Source organism: Trachinotus anak, unplaced genomic scaffold, assembly GCF_046630095.1.
Source record: "Trachinotus anak isolate AG129_WGS33_773 ecotype Australia unplaced genomic scaffold, CSIRO_AGI_Tana_v1 ptg000004l, whole genome shotgun sequence".
Lineage (NCBI taxonomy): Eukaryota > Metazoa > Chordata > Actinopteri > Carangiformes > Carangidae > Trachinotus > Trachinotus anak.
In genome coordinates, this window is record NW_027273855.1 from 6,419,025 (window position 1) to 6,438,692 (window position 19,668).

Here is a 19,668-nt window from a genome sequence, read left to right on the forward strand (position 1 = left end):
GCAGGTATTTGTTCCTACACCAAAGACAAATTAAAACTTTGACCTGATGATGGTGCTGGATGAAGAGCTAAGGGGTCACCAAAGGTTTACAAGCAATGCATCCATGTGACAGGAAAAGTCTGGGGTTCATCAAAGTCGTTCGGATACATTGTCTGGGAACCATGAATGCCTGTATGAAATATTAGCAAACTGTCAGGACAGTGGATCTTGAGATATATATGTGTATTTATCCATTCCATAGTTGTTTAGACATGTCACTAAAAAAACAAAAACGTCTATCTATAGTCTATCTATAGTATCTTGGTTTGCAAAACTGTATCGTTCTGTGCTTTTATCTCTAAGATTTTGTTTGTTGAAGGTGTTTGCAAACATTCAATTCATACTGAATTGAAAGTCTTGTGCATTCTTTGTTGCTGTGACCCAGTTGCTACTACATCTTACATGTCAGAAGAGAAACCCGACTTGCACCCCAACCGACTAATCAAACTGTCTCACCACGCCATGAATGGAGTGCAAAGTGTTGCCTTGAATAAAGGCAATGCTTGAAGTTTTGATGCAGACTGTTCATATTGAGCCACAACTGGATCAGATCCTAGCAGAAAGCTCTGCAGGAGGGTGGCAGCAGCAGTGGGAGACATCTGATGGAAGGAGGCGCACAGGAAGTGGAGGGTGCTATAAGAGGAGCAATAGAGAGTGAAGAAACTGGTATGATGTTCACTGAAGCACTGATTGGATGAAAGAGATCAGATGACACAAAAGGATATTGGACATTTTTATAGAACACATTGACATGAAAACCATCATATGCATTTGTTTCTGATTAATCATGCAGCAGCTGTTTGGGCAAAAGGCATAAAAATGAGCCTGATTTACTGTTTGAAGATTAAGAAGTTAAGAAAAAAAAGTACATGAAGGTAGCGTTTCCTCTTTGAAGGTTTCTACACTGCTGCGCCTGCAGCTTCCATTAGAATTCACCCCCACCACCTTCCAGCTTACCTGGTGTGCCCCCTGCGTCTGCAGAGTTATTGATGTCCTACTTCACCTGACTGAGGCAGCTGGAGGTGTGTGTGCCTGCATGTGCTCATGCGTGTGAACTTGTCTTGGGTGGTCAGTAATGTATTTAAGTATTTAACAACTGCCCCCGAAAACTTGTCTCAAACTCTCAATCTGCTTCAAATAATTTTTTGCACTGATGTGTGGGCTGGTGTGTGTGTGTATGTTTGCCTGAGGCAGTCTCCTGTCTGCCAGTCTGCCTGTCACTGGCAAACAGCATCCAGCTAGTTGAGATAAAACATAGGGATGCAGATAATGTACACTGGAGATTTTGGAGATTTCAGAGTGAGCGGAGTAAACCTCAGTATGCACCAAGATGCTTAAAGCATTTTAAAATGTTCTCTTAAAGGGTAATTCTATGACTTTAGAGTATTCTGCAGCCTTAGAGAAATTCAACTTGTGCTTCCTGGTAATTGTGCAGACAGATGGCAGATGGTGAAGCTGCAGAGAGCAGCAGAAAACCTGTCGGTTTAATGATAACTGCAAAGACAACTATCTGTGGAAATGGACTTCTTAAAAGGTAACTCCAGTCTGTCTCACTGTGTCTTAAGATGTTTACAATCTTCTTTGGTGGCAGTTTAACAAACAGGTAAATTTGCACAGCATTGTTTGATGTCCTTGTTAATACCCAAATTCTATGGTTTCCCTAAAGAGATCATTAAAGTTTCATCTTATCTTAGTCATGCAGGCACACAGATGGCAGTGGGTAGAAATTTAGCGAACAAAAGGAGTAATCCTCGATGTTTATCTGAATGGTGTTAAGTACAATGGCATATTCTTTCCAAGGAATTCACAGGCATTAAGCAACTGTTGTCATCTTATGTTTTTAATGACGAGTGATGTAGAAAGTTGCCACTTTCAGTGTATGATTTTGTAGAGTTTAGGTCTAGACGACTGTAAGGTTTTGTGAACAACATATGTTCTTATTTTGTAAAATTAAAACTAAAGCCGAAACTTGTCAGAATATCATGTATCTGAGAGTGTTGTGTAATAGTAAAGTCAAGGCCAAACAGCCTGACAGAATGGGTTTATTTTTGCTGTATAGGAGGCCTCAAAAGGATACAACATCTATAAATGTGTGGTACCTGCAGGGGACGTATTAGGAAAATAATGGGCAAAATTGATGCCTCAGAGCCCAAGATATCCTGACTTTTATTGCTGAGTGCAGGTTAAACTCCAGAGATCCTGGCTCCTACACTTCCTATGATGCAACTTGATCTTTTTTTATCTTAATGGTACACTGCCCCTGTTTGGTAAATGCTCACATCATCCAAACTCAGGCTTGTGATAAACACAACTAAGAGTCTACTGCCATTAGCAGCTCTGTGAAACTGCACTTACTGCAGGCTTTGAGCTAAATGCTAATGGCAGCATTCAAATACACTCATGCAAATCACAATGCAAACATGCTGAATAAAGAAAATGCAGGACGTGATGTTATCCATCCCTTGTGCCAGTAGATGGTGAGCACTTCCAGTGGGTGCCGAGATTCACAAAAGCCGGTAGGACCAGACACATCGTCAGTAGTGTTACTCTGGATCATTGGGTGTTTCAGCCTTCACACACTAGACACCCTCCACAGAGGTGGCCAACTGCAGGGTGATCAAACCTGCTCACGAGACCCGCCTTGTTGTTGAGAGTGGGGATTTTATATGGTTGGTGCTTTGTGAGCCCAGTGAGGGTCTTTCTGCTTGAGGCATATCCACTGGCTGCTTCTTTCAGCTGCTTCTGAGATTGATCTGTTAGTCTGCAGCAGTGTCTGTCCATGGATTCCGAGCTCTCGCAGGAGTGTGATGTTGGAAGATACCATGAACCCTCTGCATCACGCATTGACTGGTAGACTGGTAGCTCCGTTGTTTTGCCTCTGCTGCTAGTTCTGCATAGCGATGGGGACCACTTCTTCACATACAAGGTAAAGGTCCGCTTCATCTTCTCCACTGCTGTTAATGAGACCTCATAGACAATGAGTGGCTGTAGCTACCAAAGCTTGAATTTCCCACGTAGCAGGGTCTTGTTGATCTTCACCTAACCATTGACGATGTCCTGCCTAATTTGGTTCACCTGCTCTTTGTCCTTAAGGAGTTGTACCACCTGCCCAGACTCAAACACTGTTGGTATTGGGTCTTCACCATTGTAGAATCTCCTCTCTTTGAGCACGCCCTCAACTATAGAGATGCTTCGAGATTTCTCCGGCGTGATTTTCATCCTGGCCCACCTGATGTTTTCCTGCAGCTTTCCAAGTAGCTGCTTGGCACATGCTGCAGTAGTAGTCAGCATTATCATATCATCCATGTAAGACAATGGAAAACAATGTTTGTGCCAATATTGTTGTGGTGCTAGAGAAATAATTAGGTAATCACCAGGATCAGTAGAATAAATCTCATAGCATGCCATGTAATAGCTGTGTAATTCTGAGAGTGCCATCCATAGAGTCACACCGCTAACATGGCTAAAAATGTGTAGTGTCCAAACTCAAGTCAGAATAACCCTGATGGCCTCACAAGCTGAGTAGTACTCATTAGTGAATTGATCTTAATGTGTAACACCAGTTCAGTTCCAGTTTTCATACTATTAGAGATCATTAAAATTCTCTAATATGCAACAAGGGAAAAATTATCAATACATATTTTAGGAAATATCCCATATATGTCCCAGGAAAGCAATTAGGCAAGCTATGAGGAATGTGCACAGCTGTTAATCTGGCATCTTGTAATATATGAATTTAAATATGACGGAAAGATGAGCAAATATAAGGTCCAGTCTATTTTAATTTGAGAGGGCATTGTCCAGACATTCAGGATTGTTTTCAGTTTCCGGCTTCAGTGAGGAATTCTGGGTAATTTACGTTTTCCAGATTCTGTTTAGTACCTTTCAAAATAAACTGCTGTCTTGCATCAGCCTCTCCTGATCCACTGGAGAAGTGTGGGCACTACACCGTAAATTACAGAGAGATGTTTGTCGGAGGGTGTACTCTTAACCCATGTGTGTGTTTGCATGTGTTTAAACCCTGACTTTTCCCCCACTAGCTTGCCTTGTATGCAGCGGTGTGGAGTTGTAAGCAGCACCTCCAGAGCTGTTTATCTCTGATAGTCACAGTGGGCTTGTTCCTTTAATCTCATGTTCCAGGCGCAGGACACCTCCGGTAGATCCTGTTTATACTAGGCCTATATTACGGTATAAGCTGTTTGAAGGTGGTGTACACAGGATTTGTGTGCAGCATTAACCTGGTGTGTGTGTGTGTGTGTTCATTTTCCAGGTTACACGTGTACCAGTGGAGAGCTGTGAGCAGTACACCTCCTGTGGAGCTTGTCTGGGATCAGGAGACCCTCACTGTGGCTGGTGTGTGCTGCATAATGTGTAAGTGCATCTACTCTTCACTATGTTGTGTCCATGCAATATATAATTAGAATCTGTGACTTTGATGGACAGTGTTGAGGAAATTCCATCAATTCCATTTTTATTAGTCATGTTTACATTTACAGTAACCAGGTGATTATGTAGACCTGTTTGGGACTGCATTTGTGTGTGTGTGTGTTTAACACAATTAGCCTCCTTATGGAAGGGGTATGTTTATCAAAGGTCTTCCCAAAAAGTTAGAGAAATGTGAAAAGTCATATTTATTTATTCTACCAACATTTAGTCACGTGTGTACATTAATTTTCACTTCTGAATGAAAGATAAAAACTCAGAAGATCCTCTTCGCTCATTGTTCTACACCTAAGGTCATTGATATATGATTTTGTATCATACATCTATGGGGGATGATGTTTTGCTGCAGGTGTATCTCTGTGTCACTTTAGACTTAAGGCCACATTATGCTCAGAATGAGACCACATCTGAGAGTTCGTCTGTACGCCCAACCTCCATCCTTCCTTCCTTCCTTCCTTCATTCAGATGCCGTTCAAATTGAATTTCCTAAAGATGTAATTGGTGCTTCAGAAATTGACCTTTTTTCTGTAGCTACATTCAGTAAACTTATTCTGCTAATTCAGTTAGAGGCATTGCATTAAGGTTTGTACAAAATAATATAGTTAGATATGAGGAGGTTGGGGTGGTGGAGAAAGCTGTGGCAGCAGATGGGATGAGCATGAAGGTAGCAGCAGAGTAGTCAGTGGCAATTGTTAATCTTACCACCTGTATTAATGTGACTGGACATTGCGAGTTATTACAAGCAGCTGCTGAAGGTAAAGCAGCTGGTGTCAATCAGCTAATGTAAGTGAAACTTATGTGCGCTGCCTGAACTAATGCCACAACATTCTTTTTGTTTTTCACTCTACTTATATGCTGCGCTCTAGGTTTGACTGTTGTGCTATACCATGATTTTTAAAATGCATCTGTTATAAATACAGAATTTAGAATTATTTGTTTAACCATAGATTAATTATGACGAATACCACCTCTGGTTATGTGTGCTGTATGCTGTACACATACATATTGTTGTCAGGATATTAAACAAAATATACTCCAGTTACCTCTGTTAAGCCCTTTGAGTGCGTAGGTTGCCAGGCACGGTTGCTACAAGGGACTGTTGCAACAAGTCTCATTCCTCCAATCACACTCAACATCTGCTGCTGCATTTATTGGAAAAAAAAAAAAAAGTTTAGGAGCTACAAAATTAATTTTCTTTCATGAGGTGTATTTTTGTCACACTGTGCTGACATTTTGTATGAATTAATAAAACTTACTTATTTTGAATTATTGTTTTGTTGACTTCTAAATGACACAGTTGGCATGTGTTAAGGTCAGTGTGTCTAGCTAGCACATGGTGTTCTGTCATGGCTGATTGGGTTGAGGCAGTTACTACAAGTTATTGTAACTGTCCCCAAGCTAAGCAGCCAAATCAAAACAGACCACAAAACAGTAATTCTCAACATTTTTAGTCCAAAACGGGCAATATATGCAGCCAATTTTGTCCCATATCACAAAAAAAAAAACAAAAAAAACAAAAAAACAAAAAAACAATTTATTTGGGGAATTATTTTGTTAGCCTCTAATGCTCTTATAATTTCTTTGCCTGTTTTGTTTGTCATAAGCATTAAAGTAGATAAATTGGTCTTATTTTAACTGGAGGTAAGCCTATGTTCTGTGCAAAACAAAAATAACTGTTCTTTGATAAATATTTCTAAAGAAATACATAATATATCATAATATTATTGTATAAATAAATAATACTATAATATAATTGTAAAACCAAGCATGTTTTCATAATACTTTGCTTTTTAAGACAAAGAGCTTAAGTTGAGTAGTGAAATTTAATGTATATTCAAGATGTAGCAACCGTCTCCAGAGTTGGGGTCAGTTGCAACACCTGAATTCTTCCATTGAAATAAATATTGTGAATGATATGCCATATGTAATCATCTTTAAATAGTATTTGTCATTAGCAGACAGATGTCATTTTAATATATAAAGTAAATGAGAAAAATGCAAGTTTTGCAATCATCCCCAGTCTCCCCCACCTTCCTAATTCCTAATCCTAAACTGCTAATTTACATGCATCCATGCACCCACTAATAAACAGAATCTCTGCCTGAAACCCAACATCCTGGAGTTTGTCAGTAGTGATGCCTGCACTCCAAACAACCTGTTATACCCAACAACTTTGTGAGTAAAGTGAGGTTTTGTTTCCCAGGTCAGAAGCAGCTAAGGGTACCAGCGCCACATTTTTGACCAAACACTCCTCACACTGAACAAAATGTATTTTAATTGAACAACGACAGCCAGTAAACAGGATTAGTGTGAGTTCACAGTGCCAAACCAATCTGAATGAAACATTATCTGTAAGGTTGAGCTGAGATGTGCCTGTGGTGCGTCCTCCTTCTCCAGATGTTCGAGGAAGGATCGCTGTGAGCGAGCAGAGGAACCTCAGCGCTTCACCACCAGAGTGGAGCAGTGTGTCCGCCTCTCCGTCCAGCCTGACACCGTCTCTGTCACTATGTCAGAAGTGCAGGTACACTGTGTTGGTGTATTAGTGTATGTGTTTAGATGTCAGAGTGTGTGTATTTCTATGATGGGCAGGAGTGGAGGAAAGAAGGATGGACCGGAGAAGTGAGCAAGATAGATGTGAAATGATATTAGATAAAGCTTTGCAATCTGTCCATCATTTTCAGTCTGAGCTGACAGGTGGGTTTTGAGCCAAATATCCGAGCAGTATTTTCTGCTGTGTGGCAGTAGAAATCTTGTTTATTGCATTACTATTGAAGTATATCAGTTTAAATTTATGTTGTCCCTCACCTTTCTGCTTTCCCCCCTCCTCCTCCTCCTCCTCCTCCTCGTAGCTGGTGCTTCAGTCCCAGAATGTGCCCAGTCTGTCTGCTGGAGTGAACTGCTCCTTTGAGGACTACATAGAGACAGAAGGACGCATCTACGGTGGACGGATCTTTTGCCTGTCCCCCTCAACAAAAGACGTCGCCCCCATCACACGAGACCAGGGTAAAAAAAAGTTATAGAATCGTGTCCTGGGGCTCCCAGATATCAGACTACCTGAAGGAAAATGCTTATTTTATGAAAATCCAAAAGCAGCTATATCTGTATAGAATCCAAAAGTTATTAGTTATTAGTATTTAATTTAAAAAAAATTATGAATTCAATATTAGTATGAATAAATTGTGTAAAATGTACAAATGAAGCCACAATTTGTGAGATAATTAACAATATTATGTAAAACTTTTACTTTTACTTTTAACTTTTTTCCTTTGTCTCCTTTTTCATAAAAAACACTTTAATTTCACATTTTTTTATTTCATGACATATTTAATGATGAACTTTTATGACAGTGGTGATGTCAACAGTCACTGCTGTCAGCTTAAGAGGCAGGGGCCATGTGATTGGCTGAAAGGTTAGAGGGTGGCAACACCACTGTCATGAAATGTGACAAAACAATTTATTCATATAATATATAATATCATCTATTCATAATGTTTTGTAATTGCTCATTTATTTATTGAACACTTCAGGGCTCCATGTATCTCTGGGAATGAGTTAGTCTTGCTGCTGTGGAAGTTGCACTTCCTGAAAAAATAAAAAAATAAAATAAATGAATAAATACATTTAAAAAAGGACATTTTGGACACTCCTCAAAGTGTCTGAGTTTGCAGTAGAGCCATTTTCTTTGGTACCGCACAAATATAATTTGTTTGCTTCATTCAGCCAGCTCATTCAACTGTGTGAAACACAAAATTATGCTCTTTAACTGCACACACTTATTTGTGATTATCAAAATTAGAAACTGCTGATTCACAAACTTACTAAACAAAACCCATCAACTTGCCTTCCAGCAGAAACACTGTTGTTTTTTCTGATCAAAATAAGACTTCATTACATCCTCAATAATGGTCCACTAAATACAATAAAATACATTTTGATTAAATATATTTTTTTTTAAATACCTTAAAAAAAAAACAAAAAACTGACATCTGTGGTGTTATGGGTCAAATTCGATCCTGTGGTAATTATGGGTTGTTTATGCAGAGAAATGCATAGTAATTGTTGCCAAACCATTCTGAAACTAATATTAAAATAATAATAATTACATTATGTTTGATGCCAAGAAAGCGTATTCACTTGATTTTAATTGTAGAGTCGCACACACCAAATATGATCCCACACTTTCACTCACACCCCACACACACAAAAACACAGACACACACAGAGACACACACACACACACACACACACACACACACCAGCTGTATAGCAGTATATAGGGTGGGACTTTGTCACGCTTTATTTTTCACATCTCACAGCACACCTGGACACACACACACACACACACACACACTCACACACACACACACACACTCACACACACACTACCCTTACATCTGTCACTTTTGACCTTTATGTTGTTATCATTATGAGAAGCACTTACTTCTCACAGATGAGGTGTTGAGAACAGTTACAAAATAATCAAAATGACCCCAGGTCCTATTCGTTGTGCAGACTCACAGGGCAAGACAAGACATACAACCTACCTTTGACATTTTTAATATCACAGCCTATAGAAAAGGTTATTACTGACATGACCACCAGTGAGACTAGTGTTGGTGATAGTTGGATGGAGATTGGCACATGTCATGTTGATATTTGCTGGGGTGTACAAATCTAGTAGAAAGGCCACTTCTAGTACGTGGGATGCTTAAAACAGGCCAGGCTATAGTTTGTCAATCAAATTGACAATCAGGAGAAAGGATTGGCTCATTGTGAAAGGTGCAAACTTGCACCCAATACGCAATGTTTGGGACAAATGGATGGAACCACTGGCCTTCAAACCAGGACCCAAGTTTACAGTGGATGAAGGGCAGGTCCCATTCAAAGGTCGATGTCCATTTACACAGTACATTCCCATATTCCCCTGGGTAATATGGCATCTAAATCTGGGCGGCTTGTAATTCAGGAAACAGCTATACATGGAATATGCAGCCATGCTTATTGCATAGGAAGGCATATGGTCAGTTTTGACCCACAAATGTAATGATAATTGCTCATTTTAAGAAAATACAAACATTGTTTGTTTGTTTATCACAAGCCTCTCATGGTTTCATAATATATTTGCCTTTCTTATCTTATCTTATCACATCTTAAGCAATAAAATATAAGCAGTAGCAATAAAATATATATAATAATAATAACATATATATATATATATATATATATATATATATATATATATATATATATAATATAAAGTTATTAAGAGTTATGGATGACTACTAAATTACTAAGCAGATAAAATATATACCGGATAGTAATTCATTTTTTTTCAGTGTTTGTCGTGGATTCAAAGACAGAAGAAAACACTAAAGGTGTAAACTCCTCTCTAACACATTAGGAGGTTTAACACACTAATTGTTAATGATAATATCAGTTGTGCACTATGGGAGAGTCTGCAGAACAAAAAGCACTGATAACATATGATGTGAATGTTTTTGTCTCCTCGTAGGTGATCAACGTGTTATAAAGTTGTATCTGAAGTCGAAGGAGACGGGAAAGAAGTTTGCCAGCGTGGACTTTGTGTTCTACAACTGCAGTGTCCACCAATCGTAAGTGTTTTTTTTTTGTTTTGGTTTGTTTTTCCAAGTTTAAAATTATTATTATTATATATATTTTTTTGTATTAAACATGAATACACTTGAAATAGAAGTGGAAGAGAAGAGTGAGAAAAAGTCCCATTGCTTAAATGGCCTGAGTGCGATTTCCAATACACAATTATATAACACACACAGCAAGTTGCAGATTTGCGGAAAGCGGTGATCAATAGAGGGGTGACTGTGGTTCTTTACCAAAAGCAATAGTGGTAAAATATTGGCCTGAAAATAACCTCTGCTAATTCATTATTCAATGTATTCAAGCTTTTTACAAATCAATTACTTAATTAAATCTCAAGCAATGAAGGAACCACTGGTGACTGAAATAATAAATTGATTTCCAACCATGCAAGACCAAGAAGGGCAGCCAAGCTATGGAGGCTAAAACATGTCAGCTATGTTCCTTGGAAATTAATTATTCCCATTGTAAGTATAGGAATACTGACTGCCTTTTAGCATTGGTTTAAAAACTGTTTTTACATAGTGTTTATATTTCCAGCTGAAACTCCTATTTAACAAAGAAGAGCAAGCAGGAAAAGAAAGAGAGACCATACACATATTCTTCTTACAGGAAACACTTCATTTAAACTGTTCTAAATTACACTTAATCATAGGCTGAACATCTGCAATATTAATTCTGTTAATTAAATATTATTTGTACAGTAAGATATAAAAAAAAAAGGAGCACAGAGGTGGAAGCTGTTTTGCTGGCTGTAAGAGCAAGTCTCAGCTGGAGCTCATTAATGTTAATTTTGTTTTGAGTTTTTTTTTTTCATTAAGAGGAAACTCACAAAACTTACAGAAGCTCACACACAGGAAACTCACGTTATTCACAAAATTCTTGTATCATTTAAGAGCAAAAGTGCAGAAGATCTAAAAGATCTTCACAAAATGAAGTCAAAGCTTTACTGACTTTATCATGAGCTGGATTGAATGGCACAGCAAATGACATTACAAGCCATTTACATACGCTGTTACAATATTAGAATTTGCATTAAAAAAGAGGTTTCGAATAGATTGATAGTGTATGCAGGAGAAACAGGAGGCAGAGCGCTGGAGGGAAGACGGGGACCAGGAGGAAAACTCATGTTCTCTAAGAGCTAGAGAGGGAAAAGACCAGTGAGAATGAAGGAATAAAATGGAGGTAAAAAGTTACACAGTCATTGGCAGAGAGAAGCTCATGTCAGCACAAAAAGTGAGTGGATTTTTTGCTAGCCTGTTTAAAAAAAAAAAGAAAAAAAAAAAAGCTAAACGTGTCTTAAAAGTTGCCAAATCTAGTAAGAAAATTGCTTCTAACTGCTTGTGTTAGCTCAAGTGCACAGTTGCATCAGTAGTGGCTGCTGGTCAGATATCAAAACTTGCAGAACCATGTGCATTATCAAAAGTCACTGGTCAGCAGATCGTGTGCAATAATACATTCTGACCAGTTTACAATAATGTAGTAAATCATTTAATGAATAACAATTAAAGTAATAATTAAACAGATTTGAATAGTGGAGTGGCTGGTTGAAATAACACTGACAGGTCCTCAACAATGCAGACACAAGGTACATTTGTGATTGTGCTCCATTCAGACTCTTCCCGTTTGATCCTGTGTAGTAGGATCAGGCTTTGAGTTTAAACTGAAATATTAGTTGGAAAAATTGCACTTAGATATTTTCCTTAAATGGTGGGTTTGTCTTTTAATCCCAATGACTAAGATTTTCAGTTTAAGTTTTCCAACAGGACGGGAGGGAGGGGGTAAAGAGAGAGGCCAAGCAGCAGTGAGATCAGCCTGATAATGAATGATGAATGTTGTTCTCTTTAATTGACCTGCCTTGTTAAATAAAGGTTAAATGAAAATAAATAAAATGTCATCCCCTAAATGACTCTTGGCTGCGCCGCTGAAGTCGCTTAGTCTCTCTCTCTCTCTCTCACTCTATCTCATCTCTTCTACCTGCCGCAGACTCCCATCTCACATTTAGGTATCTGCACTGTGTTGATACATCCCTAATAAAAATGCATCTGTGGCATTCTCAAAGTGGATTTCTCCATTTCTTGCCAAGCATAGATTGATGACAGCATTACTTCCTCCCCTAATGATTACATCATTTAAAACATCCTAACATAAAAAATAACAGCATCCTGAAAATGATTGTCACTGATAGATATGTCTACTGAATGTTTTCTGTTTTTTCTTTTCCTGTCTGGAAATGTCACACACAATACACTACGTCCAGGGGCTGATTGGACATTGTTGATGAATTTACGCCTAAATTTTATCTGTTTTGTTTTATCCATTTCGGGCCTTTCTTTCTCGTAAACTTTAGAAACTCTGTCTTCATATTTTTTTCTTTGAGTTTGAGTTTTTGTTTCCATTTTAAATACATTTGAACAAAGATTAGGACAACAGACCAATAATAGATTTAAGACACTATGGCTGAGGAGCTTCATATAGCCTCTGTTTCCTGTCTTCAAAACACAGATAGAATCCCCCAGTTTCTATGAAGGATGGCTGGAAACGTTCCCACGCCAAAACACTGACAAGAGTTTAAAACTCAAAACTACTAATTATGACAAGAATCATTAATTCCTTGATCACCAGCATTAAAAGAAACTAGTAATTAGCTGTGTAAAGTGGACTTCCCCCCCCCCCCCCCCCCCCAACTGACCGCTCTTAGCCCCCTCCACGACCCCCCCAACCCATTTCCCTTTACTTGCCCCTCTCTCGTTCATCAAGCCCATTTATTGCCTGTGCTCTGCTCTTGGCCCTGCATATATCTGCATAGTAATAGGCCGTTAATTAGCTCTAGCCGGGGTGGCTGTGTGGAGATGGTCATAATAGAGTGGGCTTGGAGAGAGAGCTCACCTGGGCCACTTCCTGGGGCCTCCAGGCCTAGTTCAATGGCTCTGATTCATTTTGTGAATGCGTGTGTGTTCACATGTGTGTTTTCAGATTGAGTTAGCACTGTAGTGTCTGTGAATTTTTGTGTGTATGTAGGATGTGTTTCCTTCTGTGTGTGTGTGTGTGTTTATGCTCTGTACCTCTGATTAGCCAGCCCACCTAGCCCTCCTCCTGTTGCTGCATAAACAGGCAGACTGCTGTTTAAGCCTTTGATGTTGGCTTCGCTGGCCCCCTCAGGACTCTGCAGGACTGTGCAACTACAGAGCAGTTATTACCGCAGCAGCTGTAACATAAACTCACATATTATACACTACTCCCCCTCTGCTGTCACCTTTCACCTCTAAATCTTTGACCCTGCGTGTAGCAAGCAAGGCACAGGAGTCGCAATGTTCAGTGGCAGATAATGGAGTTCTCCTCGTGGGCGTGGTGGGTGGGTGTGAAAGTGTAGCTCAGACTCGCAAAAGCAGACGCACAGACGTACGGCATCAGCACAGATGCACAAGCAGAGCAGCCTGCAGGCAAGCGCCCAGACAGGCTGGTGTGCAACTTAATACAGCCTTGCACAACACTTCTAGTGGTGGATGCAGCACCGGCATCACCAGCCATACACATTCTCATGCAAACACACAAAAACAGGTGCAGACGCAGTCAGAAGGAGCACGTAGAAACAGAAGGCACAGACTTGGCACTGCAAATAGCCCTGCAAGCTATTTACATACGCTGTTACAATATTAGAAATTTGCATTAAAAAAGAGGTTTGGAATAGTTTAATTGAGCATGCGGGCGGAGGAATAATTCATCTTTAAAGAGAGGAAGAGAAACAAACAGCAGGGAGAGCGCTGGAGGGAAGAGTGGGACAAGGAAGGAAAACTCGCGTTCCCCGAGAACTAGACAGGGAAGAGGCAACCGAGAAGGAGGCAGGAAGAAGGAGAGAGAGATATAAAGCGGAGCGTTAGCTAACAAGAGAGAGATTGTGCCTATTGTGTCAGGAATAATGCGTCCCACACAGCTAAAAGGTTTGCGCCCCAGCCTCAGGCCACCATGACCATTACAATATGAAAGGGCTGAAATCTATGCAGTGAAAAGAAGCACTCATGGGAGGGGACCAGCCCACGCTCCGGCCCCCAGGAAGGGCTCTCATTTCCTGGCTGCCCGTCCGCCGTTGCTCCCTCTCAGAGACCAGCCATCCTCTCGTTAGAAACAGTTCCATTACTTGTTGTTGATTTTGTGGTTGTTGGTTCAATTTTCAGTGAATGCGAGACACTTTTAATTAAACTGAGGGGTAAGACTCGCAGACTTACTACTTTTAGACATCACTGATAAGATGAAATAATATCTTATAATGAGTCCCCTGTTGAGAGTCTAAACTGCTCATTTGGTTCATCTGCAGCATACTTTAATGATGTATGCATCCTTCTATTGCTGCTCTCTTTGGAGCTTTATTGAATAAAAAACAAAGGGGGCTACTTATAGATCACATAGCACAGTCAGTCTTATCTGTCTTCTGAACACTGTTCACATGAAAGATACGTGTGAGATATGAGGTTTATAATCAGAATTACAGCTTATAGCCGCTTCAAGTACTGATGCTATTGAACTTAATGCTTTTTGCCTTAAAAGCGGGTCGACACATGTTGACGTGTTTTAGTGAGCGCTAAATGAAAGATGGACCTCCTAATTAGCTTTATCTGTGACTGTGTCCTCATTGACCAGAATTAAATGAGCATATGATAGTTCCCTCCTTTCATGTACGTTCGTTTGGGTCCATTGCTCGCATATCAACAGCTTTGTTCCATCGATCCGGCCTCGCTAGAACAAAAGCTCGGAGAAGATGAAAAGGCGTTTGACCGGGCTCTGTTGCTAGGCCTTGTTAAATAGCAGGGGATTTTATTGACTTCATTGCAGCAGCACAGCCACTCACCCAAGCCAGTTGTCCAGGCATTGACGGCTCTACTGTAGAACAAGTCTCCACTGGCCAGGTGACCCAAAGGAATGCTACGATTTCAACATGGGTGACAGCTTGTGCGTATTAGTGTGTCTCAGTCTGTGAGTGTGTGTCATTGCGGACACGAGCGTGCACACACACCCTTGCGAGTGTGTGCGAACATGTCCCTGCAACAAGAAATCGATAAACCCCGGGGTTAATAGTGAGGAGGAACTGGCTCACCAGCTCGACTAACAAACATCAGACTGTTAGCATAACCTCAGTCCACCTTTCTTCCGATGGAAATCCACTGGCATTGATTATAAACCTCACACTGCAGTTCAGTCTTGTCTGACTGGCTTATCACTGGCTATATGAAGACCCCTCTGTCACTCTGTCAGGAAATTTAGAAGTTAACCCTCGGCAATCTGAATAAACCAAGGACAGGGGGACAAAGACAAAGCAAGGATTAGAGTGAAATCCAATTTAAAACCAACTGTCTTTCTGGCAGCAGGGTGGCATTGTGAGCTGAGCAGTTGTCCTTCTGTTTGCAGGACCTGGTTTTAAACCCCCCATGGTGGTTCATTACTGTAGTGTTTTTGGACTAGACTTTGCAGAGATCACTTGTCAGTCAAACAGTGAAGGTGGTATTGTGATTTTTTATTTTTTTATCCTGTCCGACAGGGAAGTGGATATAGACTCAATCACTGCTTTGTAACTGTCTCTCACTGATAAGGTAAAGTTAGCAACTTGTACATATGTGTAGCGGTGATGTAGTAATAAGTGCTGCAAAATGCATGGCACTGAATGGATATGGGTATTATACAATAGTGGGTTCAGCATAGCTAGATTTTACTATAATCCTCAATGGTAACTCACAAATGAAAGAAGATTTACAATATCAAATAAATTAAGCAGCTTTAAAACTGAATCAATTTTCAAAAACCCTAATACAAACCAAAACGCAGTCAGGCCCCGTTCAGAATAGCCACTCGCTCACTATGTGGTTCACTATGGAGTGGAGTGAATCAGCCATGTTGTAGCACTGTTCAGATTTTCAACTGTAAGTTTTATCCGCTGAAGATGTACACTGCGTCGAACAGGCTAGACCATCATGCATTGCTGCCTGCCTCATGAAAGTGCTGCAGGAGAAGTCATCTTGCTAACAGGCTAGCTGCCAACTTTAGCTGCTAAGTAATGTGATTTTATCACCCGTTGGGAGTGACTGGCAAGCGTAATACTCCTCAGACTGTGTGGGGGGTTGTCTCCTCCTGTGCCTGAACATCAGGCTTTTAAAAACTATTATTAAAGTGCCTGTCAGGTCCGTATTTTGAAAACAACACACTGCCACAACAGTAGGCACTGACAAAAATAGAGCGAAGATTGCTGTGTAGTCACAAATGAAAACATACGTATTACATGAAAGATGCGTAAAAAATTGCATGTCTTGTAAGATAGCATGTATTTTGATGTATTTTGCCTCATTTCTGATGCAGCTCTGGTGTATGTTTATGCGACAGAGATAATAATTGGGCTACGAATAATCAGTGTATAATTATATAGCATTTTACCTTTCAATTAGTGTCCCAATTGTATCAACTGCTGTCTGCGAATACACTCTCGGCCTTATCATCATGATGCCATAAAAGTTGGCTAACGTGTTAGCAAACATTTGCGCACCCAGCAGAAACAGGGCGACAGTGGCATTCAGTCATGTTACTGGCAACGTGAGAAATGTAACTCTAATATTCACCGTTTCTTCTCAGCTCTATTTCAGCTCTATATCTGTCTCTTTAGCTAACTTTGTTGCCTGTTTGGTGCCTAGTGCTGGAAAACTAGCATACAGTGGTACAACAATGGATTAAACAAATGACATGGAACGTTCATTTATAAGATGGTGGGCAGATATATTTTTTTCACCTTCAGCTTCCACACAAGCTGAGGGAAGTCTCCTGCAGCTTGATATTTAGCACACAAATAATATAAGTGGTATTGATCTGCTCATCTCACTCTCACACTCTCATTTGTTATTTTATTTCCCAAAATATCAAACTAAGCAAAGACAAGCTATCAAAGACCTGCATCATTAATTCCCTTGGTGTTAGTTGAAAAAAAAAAAAAAGAATTAATGAAGGTGTAAGTAAAGGTGTGAAGTGAGCTTCTTGAGGAATCTCACTTACATTTTCATTAGATGTTCACAGTAGCTCCATTATCCAAGTGTCGAGACTAAAAGCCAATTGTCAAAGATTTTAACTCAGTGGAAGTAAATATCCTTTTCCTCCAAAGAAATGAAACGAGGCATTAGTAGAATGAGAACTGCCGAGTACAGTGGTAACAAGTGATACAGCCATGACACTCAGTCATCATACAGTGATAGACGGGATGATGGATACATTCAATAGATCCCACGGGTTCCAGTCAGTTTGTAGGGTGGATGTGAGTGGGAGAACAGAGACTGTGGGTGTGTGGGGGTTGAGCTGCTGGAGGTCTGATTGAGTACAGTGACAGCAAACAGGAGAGAGGACCGACATGTAATTAGAGCTGGCTTTTTCTTAAGCCATATAATGGAAATTCAGTTTAGAAGTGGTGTAAGAGCAACAAAGCCAGGACTGGCTTTAGCGGAACAAGAGTATCAGGCTTAGAGTTACTGAACATGTTGTTCTGTCACTATAATTATTGTGTTTGACATAGAACTTGCTGTCGTTTTTAAACCAAGTTTGCGGCTCGGTTTTAAGTTCAAACAATGACAGTCGACATTAAAATTACAAGAATATGATAATAAAGCTTGGTAAGTTGAGACTTCCTGTTTATCCCTGTTGGAGTCAGATGACAATGAAAACTAAATACAGCAGTGAAATGAAAACACTTGAGAAAGTTATGATCTAACGGAGAATTAAATTAAATTAAAATCAAGTTCATAGAGAACGTGGACTGGAATGAACTGCTGTCTCTCCTTTTTCATTATGAAAATAACACTTAACTAAATTGAACAATTTCATTGAGGTTCTCACATAAACAAAGTAAAAACCTAAACTAACCTTTGCATCTTTACAAAATCTTCTCTTCTATTGCCGTTTTTTTTCTGGTAACTAGGAGATCCGTGCTTTTGTCTGCCTATGGCTGTTTGAATGTGTATATATTCTTTTTTTTTTTCCTCAACACAGAAGAAGGAAAAAAAAAACAAAAAAAAAAAAACAAATCTTATTTAAAAACAGGCTTATCTTGGTCTGCCAGCTTAGTTCACTGTAAGCCTCCAAGCATGGAGAATAAGAGGAGAGGAGTGGATCACCAAGGATTCTTCCCTGCTCTCTCTCGGGTGTTTTCAGCGTCCGCCTCGGCCTCGCTGACAGCTGGAGAAAAGTCTTAATGCACAAGGCCACAGCTACACTTGTCATTCAAACCTGATTTCTGGAGATTTGGACCATAAACATTTGATGTTGTGCGAATGCGGTGATGCATGTCCACGCTCGGCCTGTCAGTGTGTGATACGCGTCCCCCGTCGAAGGTTTTCTTTTGATCTGTGTTTCCACTCTTTCTGTAGGCCTATTTAACATGGCGACAGTTCTCCCTGAGCATATCATACCTAATCTATGATGAATTCAGGTCGTGGTGGCAGTGTCTCTATCGGTTTCTTTTATGCTAATTACTATATAACCAGCAATCTTAAATGCCAAATTTAAGAAATTCGTCATGATATCTGTGTTTGTCTTCTGAATGTTGCGACACATTTTGCTTTTGAAGCTGTGAATGTGGTTGACATTAAACAGTTATAAATCCCCAACACATGCAACAGAATTTTTCCGATGCAGGCTCATGTTGCATTAGTCATTTGTTTTAGGTACTGAACTGACTGCCTGGATGCCCAATGAGATCAGAGCCACATATGTGAGGATGTGATGGGAAAGTTACTTTTTTTTGTACTTAGAGAGTAACTTGTAGGCTAGATTTAATAATGAATTTATACTTAAGGTTGATGGAAATGATGTTTTAAAAAGAAAGGATCATAGTATCTGTTACAATCCATAGCTGTTTCCAGCAAAAACATTAATTCAGGATATTTCACGTGGCTGCTGCTATGGCTGTATACCAACTACTATCAGATCATACGTAAGAGAAATGTCTTCGGTTTCCAGTCAGAAAAGAAAAGGAACATTCTCTCTGTACACTGTTGTTCACTCGACTGCACGGCCAGGTCAGCCCACTCCAGTCCTCTTCACTCCACAGTCGTGCGCTGAGCTCAGTCGATTTCAGGCAAAAACGAAACCAGAACTCTCCAGGGGTGAAGTGTGTCATTCATTGTCCATCAAACAGGAAAACAAAACAGCTGCACTCTCTGCAACACGCCACTCTCCTCTAATCCGTCCTCTCTCTGGCCTTTGCCCTGTGGCAGTTTACTTCAACATTTCCAGGTGTCATGGAAGCTTGCTGTCTGGACACTCGGCGTCAAACATGATAAAACTGAAGTCATTCTGTTTCGCCACTCAAATTCTGTCAGCTCCCTCAGTGCAAATCTTGTCGACATCTCTAATTAAATTAACCTTGGTGCTGGGAATCTAGGGGTAATATTTGATGCTAACCTGACCTTTGATAATCAAGTCAAACATGTGGTTCAGTCTTGTTTTTACAAGCTTAGGGTCATTTCTATCAGTCACTGACCTACAAGAAGTTGTACATGCATTTATTTAATCTCCGCTTGATTATTGTAATGCACTTTATTTGGG

The 19,668-nt window shown here is 39.9% G+C and overlaps 1 protein-coding gene across 3 annotated transcripts in view; it reads left to right on the forward strand.

Moving 5' to 3' along the window:
• The window catches only part of LOC139620197 (plexin-A1-like), a 295,422-nt gene that overhangs the window by 165,386 nt on the left and 110,368 nt on the right, over window positions 1-19,668 (forward strand). For all 3 annotated transcript variants that reach the window (XR_011690764.1, XR_011690765.1, XM_071475509.1), the window contains exons 6-9: window positions 4,310-4,410; window positions 6,880-7,003; window positions 7,332-7,485; window positions 9,995-10,094. Coding sequence is in view for 1 of the 3 variants with exons in the window: in XM_071475509.1 (XP_071331610.1) it covers window positions 4,310-4,410; window positions 6,880-7,003; window positions 7,332-7,485; window positions 9,995-10,094 (479 nt within the window). In the remaining 2 variants the exon portion in view is untranslated. The remainder of the gene's footprint in view (window positions 1-4,309; window positions 4,411-6,879; window positions 7,004-7,331; window positions 7,486-9,994; window positions 10,095-19,668) is intronic.